Below are 23,509 nucleotides of genomic sequence, written 5' to 3'. Positions count from 1 at the left end.
ACTGAATAGTTCTGAATGTTCTATTGAGAATCTGTTTATTTTCTTACAAAAATCACTTCACATATATTTTATTTATCAAGTCCGGACAATTGTACATTTCAGTCGATTTACGAACGTTTTGTTGTTATTTATTAAATCTCTTCATAATATTGATTTGACTCTATTGAATAGATCTTTATGATGTTTACTGGTGATAAAATCGAAAATTATACCTCTGTGTTATGACATAATGAGATTTGTCCTGTCGAACTACTACTCATTTTTTTTTGTAGACCCATACATGTATGTTTTTGGTCAAAATGAAAACATTTTTTTTGTTGCTTTTTAATATTCTCTACAGGAAGAACATTGATTATGTTCAAGCATTATTGAATTTATCCGATAAAGGTTTATACTCTGATGTATATAAATTGTTTAAACAAGTGTTTTTTCTATATCCAGATATTTTGACTGCTACATTACTTGAAACGGTAAGCCACTCGTAATTTTATACATTCTGTCAATTGCAATTCATGTTTATTTCGTTTGTCTACTTAAATTTGAATTAAGTAGTTTAAATAAATTAACAAAAATAAGTCACAATCTCTTCACAGCAATCAATAATATTATTTGAATCGAGAAAAACGGATTACATCATCATTCTAATTAACTGTGCTTAGAACATATAATTAGAGATGTGTAGAAATTCATTGTTCTACTTTATGAATCTGAAAATCAATATGGAGTTATACAGAATTAATTTTCATTTATTTATAGAATGAGATGAATTGTATTTGTTATTGGATCGTCAGGACACACCTTTCATACTATTTGAGACTAATCAGATGAGTATAGTTTTGTCCGAGTGTTAATGTTCTTATTGAGATATGAATCTAGTATCTTTGACAGTTAAAATGTGTTAAATTAGATTATTGACTAGGAAAGTCGCTGTATTGTGTTAAATTGATAAATATTTTTAGATTTTTAACTCTATGGATGTTTTATAACATTTTAAAAAGTTTTAGCACTGTTTATGCTTTCTGTCTTCATGTTCAAATGGTTGTAGAATCTGTATGATAAATCGGGCAATATGGATGACACTCACCGCTTACAAACTTTCATATTTGAATGTTACGCTTCATCTCGATAAGAGCTTAATAAGAAACAACTTACTTACTTACTTACTTACGCCTGTTACTCCTCGTGAAGGAGCATAGGCCGCTCAGCAGCATTCTCCATCCAACCCTGTCCTGGGCAATCCTTTCTAGCTCCGTCCAGTTGTAATTCATCGTTTTCATATCTGATTCTATTATCGGACGCAATGTGTTCTTTGGCCTTCCTCTTTTCCGTTTCCCTTCAGGATTCCAAGTTAGGGCTTGCCTCGTGATGCAGTTTGACGATTTGCGTAATGTATTTTTTTTAAAACGCTTACCAGAAAAATAAGAAACAAGATAATAATAAAAATCTAAAGAAATGAAATATACTTCATTGTGTTTAGACGTCGTTGATGAATGTAAGACTGTTGATAGACCAACTATCGAATGTATGTGTATAAAGCATCTTTCATGAACAATTTCAACTAATTAAGTCTATTAAAACATTACAAAGTTGTCATCAGTATTCATTTTAAAGCATTAGTTACTTCTATCAATTCTCCTGAATCGTCAAGTTATACATCAAGAATGTTATTACGATGATTATCAATTTGTATCGTTCTTTATTATTCTTGTGATTAGTTTTCGTGGTATTTAGATTTGAACTAGATTTGAAGCTATCACGAATTCATTTAATCTGCGAACGAGAAATAAGACTTGGTGACCAAAGACCAGTAAGCTAACTATTGATACGTCCCAGCCCCGTTAACTAAAGTGAGAAGTCCAAGCTTGGAATGGGGAAGTATATTCTGCAAACAGTCAGAAACAAGCGATCACATTAAACATAATTCAAACCGTTATATATATAATCGATATTGTCATGGAAGTTTTTTTTAAACATTCATCGATAAGTTCGTCAATTGACACTGTGTGTAGGTGGTAATGAATGCTCAAACATACATCTGCATACAAGCTCCACAAAGATAAAATGACAAACTATGAGTTTTTGAGGGATCTATCGTCTCCCAACAGAATAACCATTGTAACTTACAATTTCGACTGTGATTCATTTTTTATTTTGTTATTTTTCTTTTACCAATTAGAATTTTGGTACATTACGTAATGTAATGCTTGGTCATGCATTTGTTTATTTTTTAACAACTCGAATTAATTCACATATTCTTCTTCAAACAGCATGGAATGGTGGAAAGGTATGTTTATATTATGTATCGTTATTTACTACTTATAAATATTATTATTAATAAATACGTGTTACGTATGCCTGAACACCGATTATCACGACACAGAATGCTGACTAGTGTTGGGGATGGTTGGAAGAAATTTAGGGGTGGCCAAACCAAAACGTGGCACTGAAGTGTCATTGAAGTCACTAACTTCTAGTGTTAACCATGTTGGTAGATGCAGACTACTTGGTTGGTGTCTACATGACTATCGTAATCAATGGTTGGAGACTGTAGATGACATGGCTCAGAATCGATCACAATTGCGTAGGCGTATACACTCCCTGTCTTCCCTTAAACTAAGAGATTAAAATCACTTCATATCTTTCTTTCTACGAACCAATTCTTTCTTCTTGTACTATATCTCTGTATGCAATCTTTCTCTTATATATTACCACCTTTGACCTAACCACTGCTATGAATCCGGTGTTCATCTTGTTGTGCTGATGCGGTATGGCAACCTGGACCGATGCACATATGTGCCTGGTCCTACGTTGTAGCTGACTGACGTAAGGAAATCGGGCAAAGCTTGCGTAAGGACCGAGAAGCCTGGTGGTCGATGCGTGAAACAATCTCATGGCCGGTCTCCAACTCTTGAAGCGTTACAAATCACCTGGCCCAGATGACTTACCTCCGGCTCTTTTTAAAGATGGTGGTGACTTTTTGACTAAGGAATTGACGACGTTGTTCACAAAGGTTAAGTTTACTTCCGATTGCGTCCAAGCTTTAACATCCTAAAAGCCCTATATAAAAACACCTCAGGCAGAGTGAGGGCATACAACCACCTCTCTCCATTGTTCCATTCGAGCAATGGGGTTCTAATCCTGTACTCACCCTGGACGGTGAGCAGATAGACGTAGTTGAGAAGTTCGTGTATCTGGGTGTTTTGCTCTAACACCATGTACCGACTTCGGGGGCGACATGGTGTTGGTTGGGGTCCGAGAGATGGTGCTACACAGTGGCTAGAGACGTTATCAGATATGGCTCAGAATAGAAGTCAGTGGCGATCCTGCTGTAACCTTTTACTTTCTTCATAAAAAGTGGTTGTCTTCCTTAACTGAAAGATTTCTTCTGATTGTACCTCTTCGTCATTACTCTCCTTTTCTTTTGCGTTCCTTAGTTTTTTTTTTTTCTTTCTACTTCTCTTCGAATTCCCGTTGTTTTGTGTGGCGCATATATATTGGCGCTCTCTTGTACCAATATTTATGTGTTCAAACAAACAAACAACAAACAAAACACGACTGACTGACGTGAATATATTTATATATCGTTGTGATGATACGTGTTCCCTTTGAATGGATTCACATCATGGGCTCCATTTGTCACACAAATCTGGTACATGTGTCTTCTATGAATAATCCTGGGAACAATTTAATTTTGTCGATCAACCACACAATTTGGCTAGTTACTGTTTTTCTTGATTGTATTCAAAACATAATACGGTTTGCAGTCAGAAGGAGTAAGGGGGCTAAATATTGGAACTAATGAATTAAAGCTTTTTATTAAACCATTTTCAAACGGTTTTCAACAAACGACTAGTATTTTAATCTTGGTACCTAACATATATCCTTCCACAAGCCATGCTGTCCAATCAAGGTTTGATTATGATCTTTAGAATCCCTACATAGTCATCCGAATTGAGTGTAATGCAATCTCTAAAATTACGGGATGAATAAACGTCATCCTAAGTGAGGATACGGACAAAAACCATCAAAGATTAGAGGAACTACGTCTGTTATGACCTTGGATGTCTGGCTTTTCTATCACACGATTTATCTACCAATCCGAATATGACTTATACGAATCTTCATACTAGGCCAAACCAATGACGTTCAACCGGTATGAGCAGTTTAGCGTCCTTATTGGTCCTATGTCCTCCTAACCCTTCCACTTGAGTCCAAAACACAATACCAGCTTCTGTAATATGAATCGAATCAGAGCAGACCGTTTATTTCAGACATACCCGGTTTATATATCAATCAGACAGACCACAACGTACCATAAAATAGAAAATAACATGTGTACACAAATAAGCCAAAAAGTGGCTGTGAACGAGAGGGACAGTGAATAATAGACTGAGCATAGCTTAAGAACCGTAAATTGTACAATAATAAATTATAGGTCAAAATAAAGCTTATAATAAGAGGAATATAAATATACATAATGTAATTGTTGAATAGTTTTACAATAAGAATATTTATAGAATATTAGTCCATTAGTAGTCTACGGGAGTTACCTGTAGTTTAATCTTCACTGGGTTATAACAACGTCCTCCTAACATATGAAAACTACTTTGAAAGGCTATTTGTTATTCTTATCCTGAAAGTACGTCTTTTCATTAGGAGATGACCAGATTACCGCTCTTTATACAGGTTATTTGTTTACTTTGTTCCAGGATTTGTTTGTCAGATGATTTCACTGTATGAGTCTATCATTTTAGTGTCTTACACAAATAGTAGCTGAGCTTTTTAATTTAAAGCCTGCTTTGAAGGTTTGTCGAACCATTTATTTCCCACTACAAATTTTACATTCCCTTTTAATGACTATCCATCGCTTTTTGTTGAAATTGTTGGACTATTTATTTATTTGCTTGAACACATAGATATTGGTTCAAGGAGGCACCAAATACATATGCGCCACACAAATCTCATTTGATTTTGTTTGAGGGCTGGGATACTGCTCAGGTGCTCAACTCGAAGCAGGTGGTTTTCTTAGTGGGCCACACCAGGAGACTTCGACCTAAAGGTCTAATCCACAAGGCAGTTGAGCAATATAAGGAGATGCAATCCCATGGAAGCCGATGACCAACGATTTGTTCATACGCCATTTGTTCCCTCAGGATACTGAAGCCTATGTGCTCCACTGGTTTGAAATGACGGTTTTCCCACTCCCATAGGTGGACTCTTTGTGTTCACCAATCGGGTTAAAGCGCCGGACATTCGCTTTTCGTCGTGTCAATTCGGTAAACAACACCGGTGTTGCGAGAAGTCAGTGAGTAGGACTTCCCTAGTAGAGGCTATATACGCGTGGCCATGTGAAAGCATTTGGAGAGGAAGAGCGGACTCTCCCCTCTCTCGGCCGTACCAAGGCATTTGAGTGCGAAATTGTTGGATTCAGTCTGCTATTTGGACATAATCATAATGTCTAGTTTATTCTACCCTACGAATCAGGAAATCTTGTAGTCCCAGTTACCTTTTATTTTATTAAGTATCTTTTTCTTTTTTTCTCTCATTGTCCTCGCTCTCAACACCCCAAAAACAGTCCATTGATTAACTGTTGTAATTTCGAAGAGGTATTCATCGCATTTAACAGTAAATCATTAGATATTTTCGATTACTCTTTTTCAATATTCTAAAATGTTTAGTTTAGTTTAGTTTACTTTAGTTTGGCTTAGATTCTATAATAACACATTGTTATTCTACTTCAAAACAAACAAACAAACAAACAAACATTGATTATGCAATAAATCATCATCATCATCATCAGCTATCTATCTATATGTAGATCTTACTGATAATAATTAGAGTATTAACTGTCATTCAAAATGAAAAGTAAAGCAAAGCAACATGTAATTCATTGATTTCTGTATAAATAATGAACACCATAGTAAAAAAAAAAGTTGTTGAAACGTGACATGAATCTATTCCAGAATAGAATAGAATAGATTCTATTTATTATTATTATTATTACTATTACTATTATTCTACTAATGAAGATAGTAGTTAATGCCAATTTATTCATTATAACTTAATCAATATTATTCAATTTTAAGGCAATTAATATCTATAATGCTTTCATTACTAGTTTGAGCCATATTGGTGAGAGTAGATGCTAACTACTTGGTTGGTGTGATTTTCATAATTATCGTAACCAATAGTTCTGTTTTACTTTACGGCAGCGAAAAGTGGCCGTCAAGGGTAAAGGATACTCGTAAGTTACATGTCTTTGAAATATTGCTCGCATCTCCTGGGATCACCAGCTAAATAATAATGAGGTTAAACGTAAGGTATTATGGAATGATGGTAAATCAGTTGATGAGGTTGTGAATCTTCGTCGACCGAGATGGTCGGGCCACGTGTTGCATATGCCTAAACACCGATTACCACGATGCACAATGCTAACTTGTGTAGGGAATGGTTGGAAGAAAGTTGGGGGCGGCCAAACCAAAATGTAGCATCACACCTTGAAGTCATTAACTTCTGATCTAAACCATGTTGGTAGATGCAGACTACTTGGTTGAAGTCGGGCACCTCTATGGTTGGAGACTCTTGGTGACATGACTCAAAATCGATCACAATGGTGTCGGTATATACACTATCTGTCTTTCTTTAAATTATGAGATTAAAATCACTTCATATCTTTCTTTCTACCAACTAATCCTTTCTTCCTGTGCTATATCCTTATTGCAATCTTTCTTTGTATATATTACCATCATTAAATTAACTACTTCTATGAATCCGGTGTTCATCTTGCTATGTAAATGAGGTATGGCAACTTGGACAGATGCATATATGTGATTGGTCCTACGTTGTAGCTGATTGACTGACAATGCTTTCATGTAGACTAATTTGTATTAACTGGTACGTTTTTTTTTCTTGAGGTTCTCTGTCATTCTAGTCAAATTGGTTGGAGAACAATTAGACTAAAAACAAGAAGTGAACGTTCAAGGATCAATATTTAGTATCAATAGATTAAAGTATAGTGACAATAAGGTGTTCCTCTTAAACAACCAGTACTTACTGCAATACTGTCTTCTCATAATACATAAAATAATTTGGGAAATATCAATCATAAAACTAATAAATCTTACGTTAAACGACAAATTTTCATCACTTACCAAAAGGCCTTTAAAGTATAGAGCTAAAATATTCAAAAATACTCATAAAAGGGTTGACCGTTACCAGGCTCAAATAGTTTCCCCTTGGATTCTGTATTTGCGCTTTCAGTTTACCTTCCATGAATCTAAGGAAGTATTCTGATACAGTGTAGGTAACTGAGAAGTGACAACTGCTCTCATACATTTAAGAATACACTAACTGATTATCACATACACATCGGATCAAATTTGAACAAATATTGACTATTGAATTTGATCTTTGTATCACGATACTTTCAAGACACACCATTCAGTCTTCAACCATCGACATTTTTGGTTCAGTTTTTAGGGGCAACTGAACAATATCATCAGCATTCATATAAACTATATTCTTATCGGTAATTGACTAGTTTCAAGAGTTTATAATCGAAGTCCTAGTAAATAGCCTTGTTCATTATAATCCACAACAATTAACCACGAGTTCCCTTTTTTTATAAAAAAAAATAGTTGGACAACATTGCGAATTGACCGATAGTAACAATGCAAACCATTGAATATCGCTTCAATAGATTAAAGGTTAAGCACTGTCTATAAAAACTTAAAAGTCTTGGTTTCGATCCTTAGTGGAGTTGTTAAACATTATTATTGGAGATTCCTATAACTAGGATGAAATAGTTTTTGTGGATATTATAATCATTTTAATAGTTGAGATCATGATTCAATGGAAGTTAGATCATCATTGAAAAATCTGGAAGCACTAGATGGTCGTTTTGTTCTATTGTGTGTGACTCCTCAGCAGTGCTCATCCACGATCTCGGTCTCGCGAGCGACTGCTTAATCCTTTAGACTACTAAGCCAGTTAGCATTCAATAATGTTAATGCTTAACTTCAACTCATCCACAGCATTGACCGACACATATCTATCATTGTTTTCATCAATGAGTGATATATTTTCTTTTCTGTACTTATAATCAATAATTAGAAGAAATCACACACACACACACACACACACACACACTAATTATCTTATCAACTAATTTATATGTAACATAACAAATTGACTTTCTTATATTGTTTACTCTTTATTTTTATCTTTAATAAAGGAAACTAATTATAAACTGACTTATCAAGGTTGTGTATAATGTTGACTGATTTATTTGTCTGGAAAATTCTTTTCTCTTCTCTTTTCTTTTCTTTCTTACTTTCTCTGAAGTATCATCTTTACATTTGTACAGTTTGTTTGTTTTTATTTTCATTTCTATTTATGATTTACCTGAGATTCAATGAGAGAAAGACAAAAGGTAAAGAGAGAGAAAAATTGAATAAACAAAAATGTGTGTTTATTTGATTGAAAATTGATTAAAATATACATATGTATGGCGCTTTAATCGGATTAGTGAACACAAAGAGTCCCCCTTAGGGGTGTTGGAAAACCTTCATTCCATACTAGTGGCGAACATGAGCTCCAGGATCCTGAAGGAACTAATGGAGTACGAAACAATTGTTGATCATCGGCTTCCATGGGATTGCATCTCCTTACATTGCCACACTGCCTTGTGGATTAGACATTTAGGTCGAAGTCTCCTGGTGTGGGGCCCCTTAAGAAAACCACTTGCTTCGAGTTGAGCACCTGAGCAGTATCCTAGCCCTTAAACAAATCAAATGAGACTTGTGTGGCGCATATGTATTTGGTGCCCACTTGTACCAATATCTATGTGTTCAAATAAATAAATGTATGTGTTTATGTGATACATATCTTGAAGTGGATTAATTTGAGCAAATGGAATTAAGTGTACATATATGTGTGTATGTGTATCTATTCTTCTTTTGTTCACTTTAACATGAATGACTTCAAATGAATATTTATTCACTTAGACTAAATAAACATGAAATAATTCATTAGATTTGTAGCGTCAATGAAATGTCACTGAGTCGTAGCCAAATCATTCGATAGTTAGATCATTGAATATTGTACAGATCATCAATCCTTGTCAAAGTCAATGACATCTAACGCGCATCAGTGAATCGTATGTCATAGAGTGGTTCATGCGTTGATAGTCACACATTCGTTTGTACTTATTTTTTACTAATATATTACCGTAATACTATCCTTTGTGTTGTATGGTCTTCAAAGCAGCCATAGTACCTTGATACATCGAAGAGGTAATCCACATTAGATGTTGACCGTGAGGTGTGACTTTGTAGTTAGCTTTTAGTTATACCATTCCCATTTAACTCTAATAGGCTCGCTATTATTCGACATAGATCATCGTGAATGATCTAAAAAGTAAAGCATCATAATATCTAACAGTAATAACTAGGACGCGTGTTTCGTCCTACTACTTAAAATTTATCGGTTTGTACAAGTACATGCGATGTCTGCTATAGGATTGGGTTGCAAAATAGTTCGAGGCAACCAAATTCAAAGGATGCGTAATCAATCCTACTACTATTGTTATTTAAGTTGCTTCTATCACTCTGGCATTTGTCTTGATAATTTCATCTTACTGTGTTGATATGGTGTAACAATTTGAACTAATATACACTTGTACTAAGTTCTACGTTGCATATGACATGATGATATAATCAGTGTAATCACTTATGTACTACTTATATAATGTTTTTTTTTTATTCACTCCTTAGATATTCCATGTGTTTCTCTTCTTTCATTATTATTTTCTTTAGTTAAACCTACTAAACGGTACAGATTTACAACAACAACGTCATTTATTCATAGCTTCATGTATAGAGTATACAGCTCAATTGATGACATCTGACGGATCATTGGAACCCAGTACATTATCATCATCTACACAAATTTCTGACAATCATCAACATATTTTAAATAATTCTAATAATAATAGTAATAATCTATCAGCAAATTTTTCACAATTCATTGAATTATTAATCAGTATTAATGATGATTCCAATACACATGGATCATCTGCTATCTTACCTATACTATTAGGTACCACTGAATGTTTATCAATTGCTGTATCCAATTTATTAAATCCAACTAATTTGATATTAAATCATGATAATACTTTAAACAATCTATCAGAATCAATGAATGACAAATTCATTGGTACAATTAATCGTTTACCTATTCATTTATTATTACCACCAAATCATGCAATTGATTTAACTTTAGTTTTAATTGTATCTATGACAAATGTAATTCATTCAAATAAAACAACAACAACAACAACAACGATTAATAGTTTACAAATAACTACTAATTCAGAGATCACTACTAATACATCTACTGCTGCATTAGCATCTATTCAAACTTCAATTAAATCATTTTTATCACAATGGTTTATTGAACATTTTCATGATAAAATAACAGCGGTAGGTGATTATATAATGGTGTTTTGTTGTTGTTTGTTTGTTTGTTTTTTCTTCATATTTTTGTCATAAAAGGAATATTAACAACTGGTAGAATTTATAAAAAAAAACATAGATGTTCTTTGCCTTATATTACGATAGCTTATGACAACCTTCATCAATCGTTGAAGACTTTGAGTTGATCATAATGGCACAAATTCATCTATTCTTCTCCTTTATCTAGATCTTCAACTTCAATGTTGCTTTATACATAACTTTTCAGTTTGTCTCATCAAAACATGTTCTCAATAGTTTTATCATTACTATTATATTATTCCCCCAAACGCCCTAGTATGGCCGAGAGCGGGGTGGGTTCGCTCTTCCTCTCGAAATACTCTCACACGACCGCGCGTATACAGCCTCTGCCAGGGAAGTCCTACTCATTGCCTTCTCGTGGCGGGGGTGTTGTTTACGAAAATGAGAGGACGAAAAGCGAATGTCCGGCGCTTTAACCGGATTCCAAACCAATGGTGCACATGGGCACCAGTATCCTGCGGGAACAAATGGCGTATGAACCAATCGTTGGTCACCGGCTACCATGGGACTGCATCTCCTTACGATACTCCACTGCCTTGTGGGTTAGACCTTTAGGTCAAAGGCTCGGGAGTGGCCCCTAAGAGAACCACCTGCTTCGGTCTGGGCACCCGGGCAGTAACGCAGCCCACACGCAATTAATGAACTGAAATTGTGTGGCGCATATATGTTTGGCGCACTCCTGTACCAATATATATGTGTTCAAATAAAATAAAATAAAATTCTCTTTTGTCATACATTTTGTTTATACTATTGTAATGAGGGGACTTGGGCCAACACACATTGATTACTATTAACTGATATATGACTTATTGCATTTATCCAATGTCTACTCCTACCACCTATTGCTTTTCTCAATTAGATATTTTCTGCGGTAGCGATATTGGTAGATATCTTGTCTTGTTAACAATTTCTTCTGCTCTCCAGTATGTTCGTTGTAATTCACCAAGACGTTAATAATCTATCTTTTTTGTCATTCTTATATTATAGAATTAAGTGTTGATCTCATCGTTTTATAAATCTGCTCACATGATTGTTATTGAACACTTTTTGTAACCAGATAAATTTCTATTTAGATCACCGAAGTGTATGGTAGCTCCATGAACATCATATAAATAAGCGGCTAATCACATGTTAAAGTGTATGATTCACTTTTGTCCAGGCTTTCTGTGGTATTCTAGTCAGTTAGTTATGGGAGTCGCATATATTCCTACATCATTGATGAAAACTGAATGTAGAAGGAAATCACATGGGTTCTTATGATCTAGGGGTGGAAGAAAACTATTATCTCATGATTTATTTTTGTATAGGTTTTCTTTTAATCTTCCGACTGATGTTTAGGATTGCATTGCATCAGTCTCATTTGATATATGTGTATCCTGTGCGAATTGCTTCGATATTGCATTAAGTCACAAGCATTGTAAGCAGGGATAGATGGCGTCTAACAGTGGAATCCAAGACGCGGAGTGAACATCAACTCTGGGATACAGATACAACTAGATGACGAGTCCCGAATAGGACGAAATGCGCATCCGGGATTCCACTACTGGCCACTATCTATCTCTGCTTATTATCACATGAAATTGAGTCACTACTAACAACTGAAAGCAAGCCATTAGATGAAGTAAGAGCGATTTTGGCGAAATCATCGTTGAAGGCAGTACAGATAAAGTCCATTTCGAAGTTACTCAAATGTTAATAATATAAACATAGTTTATTGCTTTAGTGTTTTAAATGACTTTCGAAGGTTAACTTGACCTAAAGAGAGAGAATCTCATCTCAAAGTCAGCAATTGAACTGTCTTATATTTGCATTCTTTTCTAATTACTTAATAATCTTGTCCATTATGATAGAATGGAATGTTTTGCTATTGAAGCCCACCTTTCACAGAATATAACACTTATTGTTAAAAAAAATTTCGTTAGGACGTTCCATGTACCTACACAATTTTTTTCTCTGGTTGTCAGAAGGGGCATCGGCCTCGTGGCTTCCGAAGGAACTCGGCTTTCATCATGAAGCGTCATAATTCTTCTAAATGAAGACCTTCTAACTCCCAGGGCAGAGTTAAAATGGTTTGAATTATTTTTTCTGGCAAGCGTTTTTTTAGCGAGTTAGTTTTCTACGGGATGGGGACGCTAACCCCATGCCCAACCCTCCTCCTTTATCCGGGCTTGGGACCGACAGTAACTCTAGAAGAGCTACAGGCGGAGTTTAATGTTAAAAGCATTCATATATAAACTACAATATTCTTTAATCATTTTAACTAAAATATATTTTTCAAATGCTTATCACTTATTTACAATTAGTTTTCTTTTACCTAATTATTGATATTTCAGGATCCTTTTGCACTGGGTGTTGTTGATTATTTACGTGCACATTATTCATCACATGTAGCCGCCACCAATACAACTTTCATTTCACGTAATAAATTAGCTTTACCTATGGAAATTCGTAAACCTTCACTTAGTTTATTGACGCATATTATACAATCAGCACAAGCAGCTCTTAGGTAACCTTTTTAACTTTTACTTTGATGTTGTTGTTTTTTTCATGTAAAAAATTCGTTTCTTTTGTACTATAGTTAGTTATAACAAGAACTGAACAATTGAACATCAATTTGTTGAATTAGGTTTGAGCTACACCTTATACTGTAAAGACTAGTCGTAATATTAAATCCCTTATTTTTTTAAAAAAAACATATTAGGCGGACCCACTTGTTGCTATCGGATTATCGATTGTTGGATGCATCTCATCACCAGGCCATTGTTATTGGCCACCTCAAGTCCTACTGTATTCAACTAGTTCAAACAGTACTGGTGTGTGTGTGTGTATGGATTATCCGGAACACCATTTTCATACTTGTGTATGTGTATGTACAGCATAAAAATTACTTGTCTCTTGCATAATCCCAGTCAAGTTATTACATCATATAGTAATGAAAAGTAGTACTAATGGGCGGTTTTTTGGCAATTATTTTGTCTTCTGTTTTAAAGTTAATTAGTGCATGAAATTATGTAATCTTATGTAAATAGGTGGACAGTGAATTTAATGTGTAGAACTCAGTCTATTCTCACTTTTGTTCAAGATCATCTAATTTTATTACAATTCCAAAATCCTCATCTGGAATTGATCTCAGTCAAAAAAAGTATTGGAAATCAATAAGCAATTGATAATTTTTTCATTTTAAGTTGAAACTCTTTAACAGTACATATTTACAACGCCCAACATTTTGGTTCATATCTACAAGTCCTTAAAGTTTTGTGAGAAGAGAGTATGATGCCATTCTATCGGAACCTCATTGGTTACACTTCTACAATTTTATTAGATTAAGGTGTCAGACGTTCTGTTTATGATCAAATACAACACACACACATGAAATAAATCACGGTGATTAGGTGGGTCCTTGTTAAGGTTCGCGCGATAACTGCGATCAATGGTTGAAGACTTCGGTTAACTACTCAAAATCTAGTCATAATGCAGTAGATACATTCACTCTAGATCTTGGATTTTAGTATTCGTTCATACATTATGTTTCGGGGGCCCCACATACCCTGGTACGGCCGAGAGTGGGGATAGTCCACTCTCCCTCTCGAAATGCTCTCACATAGCCACGCTTATATAGCCTCTGCCAGGGAAGTCCTACTCATTGCCTTCTCGTGGCCGGGGTGTTGTTTACGCAAATGAGAAGACGAAAAGCGAATGCCCGGCGCTTTAACCGGATCCCAAACCAATGGTGCACATGGGCTCCAGTATCCTGCGGGAACAAATGGCGTATGAACCAATCGTTGGTCACCGGCTACCATGTGACTGCATCTCCTTACAATGCTCCACTGCCTTTTGGATCGGACCTTCAGGTCGAAGGCTCAGGATGTGGCCATCTAAGAAAACCACCTGCTTCGGTTTGAGCACCCTGTCAGTATCACAGCCCTCACAAATATCGAATGAGATTTGTGTGATGCATATGTATTTGGTGCCTCCTTGTACCAATATCTATGTGTTGAAATAAATAAAATACATTATGTTTTACCGAAGTATATCCTTAAGGTTTAATCTTAGTCACTATCACTACTATTATTATTCGTTTTGTCATATGAAGATATGGTACGGCAACTTGAACACTAACATTTGACTTTCTATTGATGATAATATAACATAAGCATATCTTCTATATTACTTCTATTATTTTGTTCATTATATAATTAATTAATTCTTTTTAATGACGTCTTATTGTAGAATATTCTCATTGATTAAAATTATTATGTTTTTATTTTTGCAATTTCATTCTACCATTTGTACTACTTTACACATTAATGTAATTAACCTAATTCTTATATTTGTATAATGAGTTAGTCAGTACCAACGTAGAACTTCGTACGTACGTACATCAGTTCGAGTTGCTACACCACATTAGCACAGAGATACAGTGGTCGATTCAAATCCCGTAGTGCTAGATGTAGTAAGATTATAAACTGTAATCAGAAAAATTAGGGTTTGTAGATGTTATTCAAGGAGTATAATCCAGTGAAATAAATTTGGAATGAATAGTGATTTATTATCAGAATGGGTTTTGTGGAGAGTTTTAGAAATTTCACAGGTTGAAATAATGAGTTAGTTGAAGCCCCGCGTGGTGCGGGATCGTTGATGCGCACTGCTGAGGAGTCCCATACCAGGACGAAACGGCCGTCCAGTGCTTCCAGGTTTTCAATCGTGGTCTAGCTTCAACTGACTCATGATTTCAACCTGTGGAATAGTGATTTATATTTAAATGAATAATCTGATCTTATTTTGAAGCATTTTATTATTGAATATATGATCGAAATCTAAACATAGAGAGTTTACATAAGATTTGTTAGTCAGTCAGTCAATCAGCTCCAATGTAGAACTAGGCATATATATATATATATATATATATATATATATATATATATAAAAGAAAGATTGCGTATAAGGATATAGTACAGGAAGAAAGAATCAGTTCGTAGAAAGAAAGATATGAAGCGATTTTAATCTTAGTTTAAAGGAAGACAGATAGTGTATATACCGACACCATTGTGATCGATTCTGAGCCATGTCACTAAGAGTCTCCAACCATAGAGGTGCCGGACTTCAACCAAGTAGTCTGCATCTACCAACATGGTTTAGATCAGAAGTTAATGACTTCAAGGTGTGATGCTACGTTTTGGTTTGGCCGCCCCCAACTTTCTTCCAACCATTCCCTACACAAGTTAGCATTGTGCATCGTGGTAATCGGTGTTTAGGCATATGCAACACGTGGCCCGACCATCTCGGTCGACGAAGATTCACAACCTCATCAACTGATTTACCATCATTCTATAGTACCTTACGTTTAACCTCATTATTATTTAGCCGGTGATCCCAGGAGATGCGAGCAATATTTCAAAGACATGTAACTTACGAGTATCCTTTACCCTTGACGGCCACTTTTCGCTACCGTAAAGTAAAACAGAACGAAATGTCCATGTGCATCATTGGTTTGGAATGAGGGTTTCCTAACTCCCCTAGTTGGACTCACCGTGTTCACCAACCAGGTTAAAGCACCGGACATTTGCTTTTCGTCTTGTGAATTTCGTAAACGACATTCCCGCCACGAGAACGTAATGAGTATGACTTCCCTGATAGAGGTTATATACGCATGGCCATGTGAGAGTATTTAGAGAGGGAGAACGGCCTTTCCTCACCATCGGTTGTATTTAGGGGCTAAAAAGCTTAACCATATTAAGTCCTTTATATTGCTACAATTTTATTCGAACCTTTTTTTTCAAACAAATTATGAGTTTGTTTTGTATTTTGGTACAACTATTGCTAATGATAATTAACTTTCATTTATCATTGTGTTGTTATGATCTCTTCAGTTATATATTTATCCATAGATCATTGTCTTAGTTTCATTTCATTTCAAAGTCTTAGAGTATTATCAACGTGTTTACTTATTGTAAACTAATAAATGATTAAGTTTCTCACTTACTTATCATTATAAAATTGAACTATTTTATTACACATTAACACCATTGAATGCCGGCTCAATGGTTCAGTAGGTTAAGCGTTTGCACGCGAGTCTGAATGCCCTGGATTCGAATCCCACGAGCGGGATCGTGGATACACATTCCTGAGGAGTCCAACAATAGGACGAAACGGCCGTCCAATGTTTCCAAGTTTTCCATGGTGGTCTAACATCAATCGGTTCATGATCTCAATCATAAACTTAACAATCTCCACAATCACTATACTGATAAAATAATAATGTTTTATTTTAAAAAAATTGATTGATGATTTTAATCGATTCATGATTGTAACAAATATGGAAATATGAGATTATTCAACAATAAAGTAGAATATTGAATAATTAGTACTTTTACCATGGTGAAGTTACCATTCATCCATCCATCTATCCATTCATTCGTTCATTCATTAATGTGATCCACAGAAATGTTCAAGTCATTTTATTGATTAATTGTTAATCTAGAACAAATTAGTCCTCAATATTGATTGTGTGGATAGAGAAAGAGATCATCATCATCATCATATTAATAATTACAATAGCTCGATCGATAAATTCTCTCTGCCCTCTCACATAAAACTTTTCATTCATCCACTCTTCTGTGATTTAATTGGTTTAATTTTGTAATGTAATACTAACCAATCAACCAATAGGCTTTCTTTTCTTTGTTGCCGACTCTCTCTGTTTATATATATATATATATATATGCCATATATGTCTGTTGTAGTTTAATCCTAGATGACCTTGGTGTGTCTACACCCACGTGATCAGCCTATTTAGTTAGTTATATGCGTATATATATATATATAAACGTATGATGTTGAGATAGTCACCCCTTTGTCGTAAATTTCTATTGGTTGATTAGTTTTATTTATATTCGTTTGGGTTGACCCTGGTCAGACGTCATAGTGTAACATATTCATTTCGTTCGTTATGTAGTCGTACGACGGATGTAGGATTTTCTTTGTGGATTATTATTATTATCAACAACAAAAAAAAACACAAATATTTCTGATTTCGGATATATAATAGTATTCAAATACTAGTGGATTTATTTTTGTTTTATTTACGGAATATAATTTTCTAGTCTATGTGAAGTCGACCCGAAATTACAAGGTGAATAATTTATAGACTTATGTTATTGTTCATTTCAACTCACATTTTATTGAAACCGTTTTAAAGACTCATTTAAGAATCCATGTTAAATTCATTTTTTTTTCTCCCTAAAATTTTTAATTCATAAAAGAGTAAAGATAGTGATCAAACAAGAACCTCACAGGGTGTGCTACTAACATTCATTTCTAGGTTAATCAGTTGGTAAAGTGGTTGTAAATTAGAATAAACCCATTCTTGGATTTATATAGTTTCTCAGCACAGTTCTTATGATTTGAAAATTAACATGTCAACACAACTATACTAAACGACAGAGTTCTTTCTTTTCCTTCCATGTTAATCTTCCACTGCATCAGTCACAGATCCTAATCCATATTTGCCTCAGTTGGAAATTCTCCATTGTTTTGTCACAGAGTAAATGCTTAAAACAAGTAAAGAGTAAGGGTAATAGTTCCATTACTATAATTTTCAAAGAAATCAAGATTAGCGTAAAACATATTGGAGAACTATTGGTACTTCATCATTCAGACAACATTAGTTAATTCTGCAAGTGAATGGCATTTATTACTCTGAAATAGGGTTGGGAATTAAGCATTGGAGTCAGTATTACGATCCATATTATGAAATAAGACCTGGGGTTTTTTCCTTATCTACAATGCAATAGTGCTCTGTAAGTACACGGATGGTTTATTCGTACTTACACTGTAGGTTTGACGTAGAGAGTTGAGTGCGTAAAAGAAAAGGCAAACAAAAATCTATTCTGTTACCCATTTGATAGTAATAGTAGCTTTATTCAATCCTGTAAATTTTGGTCGCGTACAGTTTCCAGCACCAACTGTACAATAATCCGATGGGTACATTGTTTGTGCACATCTAAATTGCAATTAGTATCCCGTATCTTTCATCGGTATTCAATAGTTAGAGTTCGCCACTAGCTTTGTTTCTACCATATCCAAGTTACCTTAATCCCTAAGTATTTAGATTGAGATTTTCAGAAGCCACGAATTCAGTTTAGTTCAAAGCTTCTCATCACTTCCAAACAACCAGAAGTCACTGTAGTAATGCTGTTATAAAGTGTTACCATGATCACTAAGGTTTAGTTCGAAACAAAAAAGATAAACAGGAAGAAATAATATCATTATGAACATTACCACCATAATGAGGTCATATAAGGAGAGTGTAAAGTCATAATTGATAATAAAAGGACGATGAATAGAAAACGATTTTCTGTAAATACGTGATAATTAAACCACTTAGTCAATAAGCACAACTTATAACTTTTTCAGCTAGGTGAATTAATTACGGTATGTAAAACTAGTCCAAAATATTTTTTCTTGTTATTTCTTCAAATGATGAACAAGAATCAAAATATTTCAATAATTCCAGTGCTTCTGTCTGGATTTCTCAGTATTTTACATTTTAATAAGTAACCTTTTTACAATACTACGTAAATACATACTTAGCATTCATAGGGATTCTTTTTTAAAAAAATGAAGTGATTAGTCGCAATATTTTCATAGTTGAAAACTTGACCCAGACGTTTGAACAGAACAGCGTAGCGGAATAGATGTTTGCTTCACAGTTATGGGAATCCAACGCGCCAGCCTGGATTCTTTGACTCCACCTCCTCAAACACTTAACAATCCCACTGAATTGTTTCATCATTCTAGTCCCTTCAAAACTAATATGTCAATCCGGTTGTCATAAATAACATCAAGCTTAGCTCAGATGTATTTCGACCAGTGTTGTTGCCAACTTTATTATTACAGCAAGAGGGACATATTAAGGGATTAAAGTAATAATACAGTCGATGATATTACCACGTTCTGTATACTGTCACTGATCGATACTTGTCTGAATCTCTAACTAAATAGATTGTCTAAACTAAAATTTCTGAAATCACTCAATACCCTACTTGGTTATTCATTATTCTTGGGCTTGTAGTGTCTTCAGCAATCTGTTACTGTTAATGGTTAGTTTCAGTGAAGTTTTTGTCCAGTTCTAGAAACAGTTTCCTTTAATAAATTCCTACAGCCTTTCAATCACCTACATCTTAAGTAAACTTAAAGTTATGTTTCTACTAGTAATTTGCGTTGTTCAATGTAATACCTAACAAAGTATAGGGAGTAGAGTAGTTGAGTGTGTCGACCGCTTCACTTATCTTGGAAGTCTCATCAGCCCTTGTGGTCTGGTGTGTGACGAAATCTCAGCACGGATACAGAAGGCTCGACTAGCTTTTGCCAACTTGCGTCATTTATGGCGTAGGCGAGATATCCGTCTATCAACCACAGGACGTGTTTACTGCGCAGCAGTTCGTTCCGTCCTACTTTATGGCAGTGAAACATGGCCGGTAAGAGTAGAGGATATCCGTAGGTTACTAGTATTTGATCATAGGTGTCTTCGAAACATTGCTCGTATATCATGGGACCATCGAGTAAGTAACACAGTTGTTAGGAAACGGGTACTAGGTAAGGATGGCAAATCAATTGATGAAGTAGTGAAACTTCATCAGTTGAGATGGCTGGGACACGTGTTACGTATGCCCAACGACCGACTACCTCGACGTGCTATGTTCAATGGTATAGAAGTAGGTTGGAAGAAAGCTAGAGGCGGCCAAACCAAAACATGGCACAAGTCCATGAAGTCACTGACAAGTGGACTGAGTCATGTTGGTAGGTGTAGACTACCTGGTTGGGGACCACGAGATGATAGCAACCGATAGTTAGAGACCTTGAATGACATGGCTGAAAATCGTTTGCGATGGCGCAGGTGCATACACTCTTTGTGTTCTCTCAAATTCTAATCTTCTGAATTCTTCATGTGCTTTTCTTTTTCCTCTTTCCAAATATATTTCGCTGGATTGTACTCGTTGAATAACATGTTCAAACCTTAATGTTTCCGATTACTGATTATACTCTCACTATCTCTACCACTATGGGATTCGAATCGACAATGATATCTCTTGGCTAATGTGATATTTCAACTCGAACTGATGTACGTACGTTCGTAGTTCAACGTTGTTACTGACTGAATACCTAACAAAATTTCTGGGTTTACGCTATCCATAACTGGTTAAAAATCCTGATAGTTTCTGATGATATTATAACCTTTAAAACCGTTTTCCTTACTCTCAATATTATGTATAAAAATGTCTATTTGAAAATAATTCATCAATCCCATTGAATTACTGTTTTCATTACTATTTACGTAATATTAATGTCAAACCATTGTAACAGGGAACGTTTTTCTTGCATAGTTAGTTTCTTTTATTAAAGGTAACAACATTTACTGACAAAAATATCCTACCCAAATGTATAGTTTATTATCTAGAATAATTATATATCTGCATATTTTCTATTCAATTTGTTCGTTTCAACTATGAACATCGAATATGGATAAGTGAAATTTCAGCCTTACAACCACAGAATAGAACAAATTGATTTACAATGTTAGAGATTTCGATTTTTGACACAAATTTATTGTATTTGTTGTTTTATTTTAGTCTTCCTCATCACCAGCGTTTGTTGCCAACTTTGTCTTCTGATTAGCCTATTGTTCACTGTTTTTGCTTACACAAAAATTTATCATTTCAATTGGTCGGATTGTACCATCTCTTATTAACCATGACTCACCAAGTTTACTGGACTTATGAATTAGGATACACAATTTGCTGTTTCTAATCTGTTTGGATTGTTGTGCTTATGGAACAGCATTAGTTTTTAACTTGATGGAACAATCTATATTCCAATTAAAGCGACTAAATAATTTCTGCTTAAACAACTCCCTATTCTGTGTATAGACGAGGAAATACATGCTATGATTAAAAAAAATTAATTATGAATTAGTGTGAATACATGGATTTAGACACAGCATAAATTACACTTGTGGCTACTAGATCTGAGTTTATTTAGCGAAAACGCTCAACAAGTATCCATTGCTTTCCAAACTAAAACTTTTCGTAAAATAGAGTTACTTTCAAGACTCATCGTCAATTTTGATCATCCCATTGAAATTCCTTTCCAAATGATCAGTCTTAGTCATCATGACAGGACCTACTTTGAATACTTATCAATCAAAATTAGAAGCATAGGAAGTGAAGCAGCATCAATTGTATTGGATAACGAAACATCAGGAATATAGTTTACAAGGCACAGATGAAATAGAAGAATAAAATACATAGGAAGATACTTTATTCAGTATTGGAAGTGAATGTAACTGCACCAATGTTATTAATGTTGTGGTATATATATATATATATATATATATATATATATATATATATATATATCTGTGTTTTTATTTTAGCATTGATATTCACTCCAACAGGTATGACTGTTGCTCCACACTTGTCGCCGCAAACTACATTTAGTAATTTGGCCACCATTTTGTTACATTAAGTAGTGATAACTAAATGTCGCGATGGGCGGCATAATAGTAGGTTGAGAGAGGACAGGTCGACCATGACTCATCAGTAATATGAAATCCAGTGACATTTTTTGTTATATACCAATGAGTAGAAAATTTGCATTTCTGACGTTTCTTGAGGTAATGTAAGCCATTTCAGATTAAATAAAGTGCCTTGCATTAAGTCATGAAACGTCAGAAATACAATTTTTTACTCATTGGGATATAACAAAAAATATATTTATTATTATCTTTTTACCCAATGCTCAATTTATTTGAAACTATCAAGTCCAACCTTGGCAAGTAGTTATATGACTAAAGTTTCCTCAGCTCTGGTGTTTTTCATCAATCTGGACCATACTGTGTTAGATAAGGATATATATAAACATAGAGGAATTGTAAGGAAATTGTTTGCCTTCAATAATAACAAATGCATAGTTCTTTGCAGTTTTGATGCATTTTCTGTGATGATTTATTTATTCATGACCAGTGTGCCTCCTATTCTTACAGTAATCATTCTCAGATCTACTGTACATCGATGTTTGTTTCCTTATTAACATCACGATAAGCGTTATCTCAGGGAATTTCTTATGCGTTAGTAACAGCTATGAGATAGGGTGTTATGTGCACATTAAACTTATTGTCTGTAATATATATGAAGATTTAAGCATGTTCATAATTCTATTTCATTCTTATCGTAAAGCCTCAGTGATTGGTTTCTGGACTAGAATATTGAGGGGAATATTATTATTTAGATGTTTTTTTTAATACAGGAAGTAAACTATGATAAACCTTAGTTGTAAACTCAGAATAGGTTCTAATTACATAGACATGCATTCTATCGATTGTGAATATCTTTATCCCGATAACATATATCCCTTTTGTGTGTTTCTATTTTTATAATAAAGAGAACTTATCCTCTCTTTTTTTCTCATGGATTATCCGAAACATCTTATAAATACTGGGTTGATATATTCTAAGCGAATTTTGTACAGATCCCATCATTCTTAATGTAGCATATTCAGCACATATGTTTCAGCTACTTCCTGTTTATCTATGTGAAGTAAACTAAACTATTTTTCTATGTTTGTAACATATGCAGCAAACCCTTTCGACAAATACCTGCTTCGATCTGGGCACCAGTGGAGTATTACAGCCCACACACATTAATCAAGTGACTTGTGTATTGTATATGTATATGTGTTCAAATAAATGAATAAATTTCGACAAATTTAATCTATTGAATATCTCATAATGAATTTCAGACTGGAAAAAATATGTTAAGTTTAATATTCTATCATATTTATTTACTGCATGTATCATCAATGAAGTAATTCCAACTTATGATCATTGACATACTGATTAGATAAGACATTCTTTTATAACACATGACTAAACCAATCAGTAAGACAGTACAACCAGT

General features: G+C 34.5%; 2 protein-coding genes across 2 annotated transcripts in view; both read left to right on the top strand.

The window, feature by feature from the left end:
* The window catches only part of CNOT1_5 (CCR4-NOT transcription complex subunit 1), a 41,282-nt gene extending 25,846 nt beyond the window's left edge, over positions 1 to 15,436 (top strand). The window contains exons 10-13 of the mRNA XM_051217281.1: positions 341 to 470; positions 2,177 to 2,284; positions 9,816 to 10,481; positions 12,887 to 15,436. Coding sequence (XP_051064659.1) covers positions 341 to 470; positions 2,177 to 2,284; positions 9,816 to 10,481; positions 12,887 to 13,063 — 1,081 coding nt within the window. The 3' untranslated portion in view covers positions 13,064 to 15,436. The remainder of the gene's footprint in view (positions 1 to 340; positions 471 to 2,176; positions 2,285 to 9,815; positions 10,482 to 12,886) is intronic.
* A 1,940-nt stretch (positions 15,437 to 17,376) lies between these two features.
* CNOT1_1 (CCR4-NOT transcription complex subunit 1) overlaps positions 17,377 to 23,509 on the top strand; it is a 34,747-nt gene continuing 28,614 nt past the window's right edge. The window contains exon 1 of the mRNA XM_051208347.1: positions 17,377 to 17,685. The gene's annotated coding sequence lies outside the window, so the exon portion shown is untranslated. The remainder of the gene's footprint in view (positions 17,686 to 23,509) is intronic.

The sequence above is a fragment of the Schistosoma haematobium genome, chromosome 5, assembly GCF_000699445.3.
Source record: "Schistosoma haematobium chromosome 5, whole genome shotgun sequence".
Taxonomy (NCBI): Eukaryota; Metazoa; Platyhelminthes; class Trematoda; order Strigeidida; family Schistosomatidae; genus Schistosoma; species Schistosoma haematobium.
This window is presented reverse-complemented; position numbering and strand designations above follow the sequence as displayed.